This window comes from Arachis duranensis, chromosome 3, assembly GCF_000817695.3.
Source record: "Arachis duranensis cultivar V14167 chromosome 3, aradu.V14167.gnm2.J7QH, whole genome shotgun sequence".
NCBI lineage: Eukaryota > Viridiplantae > Streptophyta > Magnoliopsida > Fabales > Fabaceae > Arachis > Arachis duranensis.
Window position 1 is genome coordinate 11,789,600 of NC_029774.3, and position 10,153 is coordinate 11,799,752.

Here is a 10,153-nt window from a genome sequence, read left to right on the forward strand (position 1 = left end):
TCTCTTTTATGAATAAAATTTGAGTTCTTTGTAAAATTATAGTATGCCTTTAGCCCTTTACTTACCACTTTAATAGTTCACTAAACAATTTTCTTTCCAATAAGGTATTGCCGAATGTGTTCGTAACAATTATTTTAATAAATGAGACAATTAAAAAGTAGTTTTATAACATAATAATATACTGTTCTTCTTGTAGTTTTGTTGATACTTTCTCATATTATAGGATATATATATTGTTGGCGGTTGCTGTTAATAGTTTTTGTGTATTATAAAAGAAACCGCATATACTTATTTTTAACTAGACAGAAGATACTTACAAAGGGAGAAAAATAAATTGAAGAAATAAAAAATTGGGCAAACAGGAATCTTTTTTAAACCGATCCAAAGTGACATGTGAGGGAAGAGAAGAAGAAGTACTGAAGTTTGGGAAGAAAAAATGAGGGAAGCAGAGGCCGTAAATGCGAAACCGACAAGAACCTTTCCAAGTTGAATAGTAGAAAACCGAGATTGGGTCCATTTCCAACTACAACAAAGCCAACGAAGAATTGAAGTTTAGCTGCACGCAAACCCCGCAGAACACAGATGACTTATCAGACTTTGACTCTAATTCAACTCAATCTTCCCCCAATTTCTATTTCTCGTCATACTTTGTTTTTATATGTTAACATTTATCATCAATTTGGAAGATAAAAATCTAAATAAACGGCAATATTAATTATGTCAAAAATTTTCGGTAATTAAAAAAATTAACTAAAAATACTCATAATAATACATAATTTATATTTATATTTATTAAAATTTATATATAAAGTAATAAAATTTATTTTTTAAAAATAATTTGATATTTATATTGAATAAATAATAATTAAAATTATTAAAAATGGCTAACTCCTAGAGTTTCTGATATTATTATTTAGCAAAAGCTAAAATGTCGTGTTGGTGACAAATGACTATGGTGTATGGTGAGATTAGATCAGTTTAAAAAAAAATGGAATTGCTTTAATTCCTTTGAAAGGGAGAGATCCTATATCAAAAGTGAAATCTGCTTTTTACTTTCACAATTTTATATTTATTAATTAAACAAATAAAATAAACAGTGCATGTATTGTTTTCGTAGTCCCCATCTGGCCCGCCACTACTCAGCAATTTATTATTTTTTATGTTTCATCCAACTAAACATTATCCCTAACTTCAACCCCACATCACCATAATTGAAAACAAACAACCACTTAATCCACAATTAAATCTATAAACAGTAAAACACCCTCAATAACAAAAAATAAGTAAGAACATTAATTGTTATAATAAAGTGACAAGCAGTTACCTCCCTATAAAATGACAATTAAAAATTATTATATAATAATTTAATTAAATATATTAAATTATTTAACGATTCTAATTATTAATTTTATAAAAAAAAACAAGTATGTATAACATTTTATTTTTCTGTTATCTAAAACATACGAACTTGTTGAATAATCGTATATAATTTTATATGTTATAAATCCATCAAAATTAAATTTTAATAAAAATATGGGTTTTAATGAAATAATTAAAGAATGAATTAGTGATTAGAAAGTAAAACATAGTAAATTAGTGTATATAACTTTGTCCCCTCCTTTTTTTTTACCTGTGTGCGTAAGGGCCACCACAACTATGCAAAAAGAGAGTAGTACCCACTAGAAAATCTCTATCTCCCTATGAAAGCAAAGCCATATGAATGAATCAAAGGGGCCACCTCACAACTCACCCACCAAACAGTATGTTATGTGCATATCCTCTCTCTCTCTCCTTTTCTCTTTCTCTTTCTCTTTCTCTTTCTCTCCAACAAATGTTTCTATTTTCTTACTCCAAACAAGCATCTCACCACCACCACCGCCTACTTCCACTCCTGTCTACTCCTACTCATCATCATCCCTTACCTTTCTTTCTTTATGGGACACCGTAATTGAGTCTTCACTCTTTTCCATCAGCCATTTGAGCTTCAAAAAGAAGCTCCTTTAATTCATTGCTAATTATTATCATTACAACTACTTTGCTGCTATCATATCATAATCATAATAATAAACGCACATGATGGAGAAGCTGGTGGTGGAAGTACTTGATGCCAGTGACCTTAAGCCCAAAGATGGAGAAGGCTCAGCAAGCCCTTTTGTGGAAATATCCTTTGATGACCAACACCAGAAAACTCAAACCAAGCACAAGGACCTCAATCCTCAATGGAATGAGAAGCTTCTCTTCAATATCAATGATCCAAGAGATCTCCCTAACAAGACCATTGAAGCCGTCGTTTACAATGATCAGAAAGCCGGCCACCACAAGAAGTTCCTCGGAAGGGTGAGAATTTCCGGCGACACTGTTCCGTTATCGGAGTCTGAGGCCGGCGTACAGCGCTACCCGCTCGACAAGCGCGGCATCTTCTCCAATATCAAAGGAGAGATCGCTCTTAGAATTTATGCAATTCATGATCCCTCTCCTCCTCCTCCACCTGCCCCGCAACCGCAACCGCAACAACACGGAGGTGGTGGTTTTGAAGCTGAAGCAGATGAAGGGACTCCGTTGCAGGAAATAAACACCAATACACTGGACGAGGAAATTATGGCGGGTGATGCCGACAAGAAGAAGAACAGTAAGAAGAAAAAAGAGAAGGAAGTGAGGACTTTTCACTCCATAGGAGCTGAGAAACCTACACCTACAGCTGCTCCGGCTCCGGCTCCTCCTCCTCAGCCGTCACCAGGAGTGGCGGTGAGGGCGGACTTTGCAAAATCAGGTCCACCGAACGTGATGCTGATGCAGATCCCAAAGCAGAACCCGGAATATTCCTTGGTGGAAACAAGTCCTCCTCTGGCAGCGCGATTGCGGTACAAAGTAGGTGATAAAATATCAACCACCTATGATCTGGTGGAACCGATGCATTATTTGTATGTCAATGTGGTTAAGGCGAGAGATCTTCCTGTGATGGATATCACTGGAAGCCTTGATCCTTATGTAGAAGTCAAGCTTGGAAACTACAAAGGTGTTACAAAGCATTTGGAGAAGAACCAGCACCCTGTTTGGAAGCAGATTTTTGCGTTCTCCAAGGAAAGACTGCAATCAAACTTGTTGGAAGTGACTGTGAAGGATAAGGATATTGCAAAGGATGATTTTGTTGGGAGAGTTTTGTTTGATCTGACCGAGGTTCCTCTTCGGGTGCCACCGGATAGCCCGCTTGCTCCTCAGTGGTACAGATTGGAAGACAAGAAAGGGTATAAAGTGAACAATGGCGAGATCATGCTCGCGGTTTGGATGGGAACTCAGGCTGATGAGTCTTTTCCGGAGGCCTGGCACTCTGATGCTCACAATGTCAGCCACTCGAACCTTGCCAACACGCGTTCCAAGGTTTACTTCTCGCCCAAGCTTTACTACCTTAGACTTCAAGTAATTGAGGCTCAGGATCTTGTGCCTCATGATAAAGGAAGAGCTCCGGAGGCTGTTGTGAGGGTACAACTTGGGAATCAGATGAGAGCCACAAGGACTGGTCCAAGAGGGATTAACCCAATTTGGAATGATGAGCTTATGTTTGTGGCAGCAGAGCCTTTTGAGGATTTCATCATTGTCACGGTTGAAGACAGGGTAGGTCCAAACAGTATGGAAATATTGGGTAGGGAGATCATATCAGTGAGGAGTGTTCCGCCTCGGAACGAGACTAGCAAGCTCCCGGATTCCCGCTGGCACAATCTGCATAGGCCTTCTCTTGTTGGTGAGGAAGAGACTGAGAAGAAGAAGGAGAAGTTTTCCAGCAAGATTCATCTCCGGATGTGCCTTGAGGCCGGTTACCATGTGCTTGATGAGTCCACACCTTTCAGCAGCGACCTTCAGCCATCCTCTAAGCATTTAAGGAAGAAGAACATTGGAATTCTTGAACTTGGAATACTGAGTGCCCGGAATTTGCATCCTATGAAGGCCAAGGAGGGTAGGACTACTGACGCTTATTGCGTGGCTAAGTATGGCAACAAATGGGTTCGAACCAGAACGCTGCTCGATACTCTATCCCCTCGATGGAATGAGCAGTATACATGGGAAGTATATGATCCCTGCACTGTGATCACAGTAGGGGTTTTTGACAATTGGCATATTAATGGCGGTGGCGACGCCAGAGACCAGAGGATTGGGAAGGTAAGAATCCGGTTATCAACCTTAGAAACTGATAGAGTCTACACACACTATTACCCTCTGCTGGTTCTGCAACCTAATGGCCTGAAGAAGAATGGAGAGCTTCACTTGGCAGTTAGGTTCACCTGCACAGCATGGGTTAACATGGTAGCCCAATATGGAAGACCTTTACTTCCTAAAATGCATTATGTCCAACCGATACCTGTTAGGCACATTGATTGGCTCCGCCACCAGGCCATGCAGATTGTGGCGGCACGGCTTAGCAGAGCGGAGCCACCGCTCAGACGGGAAGCAGTCGAATACATGCTCGACGTGGATTACCATATGTGGAGTCTCAGGAGAAGTAAAGCAAATTTTTTCCGCATAATGTCACTCCTCTCGGGTGTTACCGCCGTGTGTAAATGGCTTGATGATATCTGCACTTGGAGAAACCCAGTGACAACTTGCCTTGTGCATGTATTGTTCTTGATCCTGGTTTGCTACCCAGAGTTGATATTGCCAACCATATTTCTCTACCTATTTGTGATTGGGATTTGGAATTACCGGTTCAGGCCAAGGCATCCTCCCCACATGGATGCAAGGCTTTCGCAGGCGGAGTCTGCCCACCCAGACGAACTAGACGAGGAGTTCGACACATTCCCAACCTCAAAGCCTGCAGATATTGTGAGAATGAGGTATGACAGGCTGCGGAGTGTGGCGGGGAGAGTGCAGACTGTGGTTGGAGATTTGGCCACTCAGGGAGAAAGAGCGCAGGCAATCTTGAGCTGGCGAGACTCGAGGGCAACCGCTATCTTCATAATCTTCTCCCTAATCTGGGCTGTTTTCATCTACGTAACTCCATTCCAAGTGGTGGCAATTCTTGTTGGCCTCTACATGCTGCGCCATCCACGCTTTAGGAGCAAGATGCCATCCGTTCCTGTTAATTTCTTCAAGAGACTACCTTCCAAATCAGATATGATGCTATACTGATTTTCTGTTCCATTTCTTTTTCACCCCTTTTGATGGGGGATTATTGAATTATTATGCACAAATATATTTATATATATCTTTATGAATATGAATAAACAGCAAAGGAAACAAGGGGAAGAAGCCGATGCGCTCTGCCCCAATCCGTTTTGGTAGCAGAATAACCATTTCATTATGTTTATGTATGTATATTCGAAACTGTTAGTTTCAGCAATGCAAATAAAACTTTTCTCCCATGCTTAATTGCTTATGGCATGCCGTACCTGTTACTATTTTTGCCAGCTGCACAAAAAGAATGGTGTATCGCTGTATCAATTAGTTAAAATAAGCATAGTCAAGTCATATTCGAGAGATGCTCACTAACGATTTTTCTATGAATCACATCATAAAACTGCAGCAAAATTGAAAGAAAGAAGAATACATCATACATGTGCAGAACCGCAGATACAAAAGGCTATGACCAATTTAAGTCAAAATTTTGGAATAACATTCAATTAAGGGGGAATTAACACTAATTTTATTGGGACCATATCCTAAAACTAAGGGCAACTACTACTACAGCAATAATGAAGATGCTAAACGATATTCCACCCAAAAGAGCCTTATCAATAAAGTCCCACTTCCTCGAGCTTCCATGTTCCTTTTTAACAGAACCTAACTCACTGCTGTCAAACTTTTTGTGGAGCAAATGCTTCCGCTTCCTCAGTACCCACCCAATGAAATTTCTACCGTTCTGATTTTGTGGCACTACATCGCTACTCGTGTTATCACTATTCGCGTGAGTACTCTTAGCACAGCAGCTATCGTTTCCACAAGCACAAGATTCTGGTTCTTGCAAGGAGGATCCAACACTGGCTGGCCTACAGCATAGAGAAGGCGCATCTTGATTAGGAGTCTCCTTGCTTGAAGCTTTATTAGTCCTCACTTGGTTGAGGTTGAGCGTGTCGATTACTTCCCCAAAAACTGACCACCTTCCACAGGATGTTATCTTAACAATAGCTGAAGTACCTAGCATATGGTCTGGAGCAATTACAAGAACTTGTATATATCCCTTCGTATGACCAACCTAGGGCATTCAAGAATAAATTAATCTACATAAATATAAATAAATGATTTATACAAGTTACAAGCACAACATAAGGAGTCAGTTCACAGCTACAAAGAACTCAGATTTAACCATTGTAATTTTGCTAGAATAACCAGATGTTTCTTCCTCCCGTTGACCACTGTGTTTTTCAATGTTATCTTGATAAGTGAAATGAGATAAAATGAAGAAAAGAAACAGAACTTCTCCCTGGACTTCTTTGTTTTGGTACTTTGAGGGTTCATTGGGACAAAGTATCATAATGCCAGATATCAAAGGGTTTTAAGCCATACATACTTATACCTATTGGAATTGATTGCAACAAATGGCATACGTCAATGCGGGAAAAAAGGCAACAAATATCAAAGCGTGATTCAAGATCATTTGCATTGCCTTACCAAGTGAACTCCATCTGATGCAATGTCAGAAATCCAAATTCTCTCCACTTTGCCTTCCATCCCGGTATATGGTGTGAAGGCTTCAAAGACATTTGTAAGTTCACGGCTTCTACTCTTCACCACATTACTTGGAACCTTTTTCATCCTTGCAGCCGGGGTCCCTATTCATTTTATTATTACCATTAGGCACGGGTAAGGGGGGAAAACAGAAAATGAAATTAGGAGATTCCCAGTCACAAGCACTATCCATTATTAATATCATCAGGCTTTTGGGTGGAAGGTAACCTGGATGAGCTAATTTTCTAACTACCCAACTTCAGATTGGTAAATGAAATTTCCAACAGCCCCAACCCCTCCCAATAATTTTTATGTTTATATATAAGTTTGCCTCCAGATACATGCCAGGGTTTGTTGCTTATTATAAGTTGTCATAAGTGAACAAAAAGAACCACCTAATATACAATTCACCAACAGAAATAAACAGACCACGATTTTTGTATTGCTTATAAGCATCCATCTCTGCATTTTCTTTGTTTGCTCATAACAATTCACCAAAAGAAAAATATGAATATGACAGCATTCTTTGGAAATAAAAAACCAGTAGTTCAAGTAACCATTTCTTAGTAACATTCCAAAAAGGATGAGGGCAATGTGACATTGTGTTGCCCTTTATAATGGGTGTGAAACTGTGAAATATGCCAGACAAATGGGCCTATTAACTTAAGTGCATATCATAAAGCGGCATATAAATATGCCAAATGACATACCTGGTCGAGGATAAAATTGTGAAATATGAACTTGAGAGAATTTGTACTCTTTAACAAGGTTAACAGTTTGTTCAAAATCTTCATCAGTTTCACCTGAAAAAATCCCAAGGGGTTATATTTTAGATCAACTATGTTAAGTATATAGCAAAATCAGCCACCAGAGTAGAATACACATTAGAATACAAAATACACATTAAAAATGAGTTAAACTATACATGTATTTATATACAAATATAGTGGCTGATTTTAGTATACAGATAGCATTTTTGTTTTAGGCCCATGCACTTAAGGTTCCCCTTTCCTAACAATAATATAGCCTATATTAGTAAAAAAAATTGGCGAATCATTTCAATCATTTGCACTATAAGTTTTGAGATTAGGACATCATTTCATAATTTCCCATGGAGAAATCAGATCTAACTATAATGTTCTATCAATAACTTCATGAATAAATCAATGTACAAGAATCTCAAGTGTATTCTACGATATGCCACAACAGCATTGATCTATTTAGCTGATCCCATCTAGTTGGCAAAGACTTGTTGTGGGTTTTGTGATTAAAGTAGTGAACAAGAATCTTAGTAGTACAACTTCCATGTCACATCTTTTCAAAGAAAATGATTCACAACTTGTAAGTTATTTACTCCAAATTTTACCACGAATAAAAGTATCCAGGTGAGGTTAAGTGTATAATAGAACATGTAACAGAGACCATCCACTAACCAGGAAATCCACATATTATGTCAGTGGCAATCTGCATCCCTGGCACCAACTCCATTAAGGTATCTACAACAGTCCTGAACTCACCCACAGTATATTCTCGATTCATTGCCTGAGACATTTAGTGTAGTCAATAAATTGTCTAATATATTGTTGCAACAATTTTGATGACTTACCGTCAGAACAGCATCACTTCCAGACTGAACTGGTACATGCAAAAATGAGTACACACATGGATGCCGCAAAGTTTCTGCTATCTCTTTCAAGTGCTCAAGGATAAAGGGTGGATTGGTCATTCCAATACGTAACATTGTGCTTGCGTCAGGTGGGAGTTCTGCTACTAAAGCATTCAATAAAGTTGGAAGATTGACACCGATGTCACGACCTGTAAAACATCATGACCTAAGAAACCGTTGCTATAAAGCCCAACCTCAATAACAGTCTATCGTGAACAAGTTTGGCCTGAGGTGTATCCATCAGTTAAAATACGAATTTCATATTATCAGTTCAGCAAACATCTCCCAGTTTTAGAAATTACCATATGCCCCAGTGTCTTCACTGCTCAGCCAGATCTCCCTAACTCCATCAGCTATGACGGATTTTACACGCCCTACCTGCATTAGTTTAGCAGTACAATTATGCAAAAGAATCCCAAGATATTTTCAAAACTGAAGCATAACATAATTCAGTTAATAGTACTTACAAGGCTGTCTATAGTGTAACTACCTAGGTGACCCCGAGCATGCTTTGTCTTGCAATACGTGCAAGCACCTAAACAACCAACATTAATAGGAAGAATCTCAACAAACTTGTTCTTTCTAACCTGTTATAAAAAATAAAGTGAATAAATTTTGATGCAAAGTAGAGGCATTATTATAAAAATAAATAAATGAAGTTGGAATTGGAAGGTGACCTTAGGGAGGTCAAGTGCGGGCAAAGTCTTGCGGGTCAAGAGCCTGACTTCATGACCTTTTAAGGTCTCCTCCACAACTTCAACGACGCGATCAATTTGCTGGACCCCGACAATGCTGATCCCCTCAAGCTCTTTCAAGCCTCGACTTCCCTGAGGGACACATCCCGCAACAACAAGCGGCTTGTTTGAAGATTTTCCTTTGGCTATAATGGTATCCATAGCAGATTGGCTTGGAGACTTTACCGTACAACTGCTTCCGGAATTAATAAATATTTATTTAACCATGAACTGATGTTATTTGCATAATAATAGCAAAGGCAATGCATAGAGAGGAGGGAAAGACGCACGTGTTGATGAGCCAGAGATCTGCTTGATCGGGATTATCAGAGAAGGAATAGCCAAAAGCAGATAGCTGACCAGCCATGTATTCACTGTCGCTCTGTGCAAACACGCACCAATTAGTAAGTAATTCATATCACTGATAAAGCAGAGAGAAAGAGAGAGAGAGAGAGATGCCTGGTTGTGGGAGCATCCGAAGGTCTTGATGTAGATAGTCTGAGGAAGCAAGTTGCAACGGCAGTTAGTTACAGAAACCAAGCCAAATCAAAGAAAAGAGGGAAGAAGTGAGCTACCTGAGTGCCAGGGATTGGAGACGGAGTTGCAGTAGCGAGTTGCGTCCTTTGCTTCTGATTCGGATTCCTTCTATTGGAGTTGGTCTTTGTTGCAACAGAAGCAGCCAGCGGCAACCGGAATCCCGGTGGAGTTCCGGTTGCGGTTCCAATGAGCAAATCTTCAATGTCTTCCATTTCCTTCTATCAACTGCTTTTCCCTCTCTTCTTCGGTCCTCACAACTCTATTCTTATCATGCCTTATGCTGCACCTCCACTTCCCCCGTTCCAGCCCTAGAAACTGGTATAAACTTAAATTAAGGTTACATGTTCAATCATTCTTTTTTTTTTTTTTAATTGTGATTATGCATTTTTAATAAAAATAGTTTTTTAAAAAACCTTTTCAAATATTATAACTTTTTTTATCTTTAATAGTAAATTTATTTTTAAAAATGATATATTTAATATTCAGAAGCGCACAGCTTGATTAAATTTTAGAAGAAAAAAAACATATTTTGTCCTAATATTTTTTCAAAAAAATTAAA

General features: G+C 38.9%; 2 protein-coding genes across 2 annotated transcripts; one reads left to right on the top strand and one right to left on the bottom strand.

Annotated features, from left to right (window-relative positions):
• Positions 1–1,716: 1,716 nt before the first annotated feature.
• On the top strand, positions 1,717–5,366 carry LOC107477599 (FT-interacting protein 7). The gene has a single exon (XM_016097647.3). The coding sequence runs from the start codon at positions 2,074–2,076 to the stop codon at positions 5,119–5,121; it is 3,048 nt and encodes a 1,015-aa protein (XP_015953133.1). The 5' UTR covers positions 1,717–2,073; the 3' UTR covers positions 5,122–5,366.
• A 135-nt stretch (positions 5,367–5,501) lies between these two features.
• Positions 5,502–9,911, bottom strand: LOC107477600 (uncharacterized). Its single transcript, XM_016097649.3, has 11 exons — positions 9,633–9,911; positions 9,517–9,555; positions 9,348–9,439; positions 9,001–9,250; positions 8,791–8,910; positions 8,626–8,701; positions 8,264–8,472; positions 8,091–8,199; positions 7,368–7,460; positions 6,601–6,761; positions 5,502–6,184 (listed from the first exon to the last, which is right to left on the bottom strand). Exons 1-11 carry the CDS (start codon positions 9,804–9,806, stop codon positions 5,636–5,638), a joined length of 1,872 nt encoding a protein of 623 aa, XP_015953135.1. The 5' UTR covers positions 9,807–9,911; the 3' UTR covers positions 5,502–5,635.
• Between the last annotated feature and the right edge of the window lie 242 nt (positions 9,912–10,153).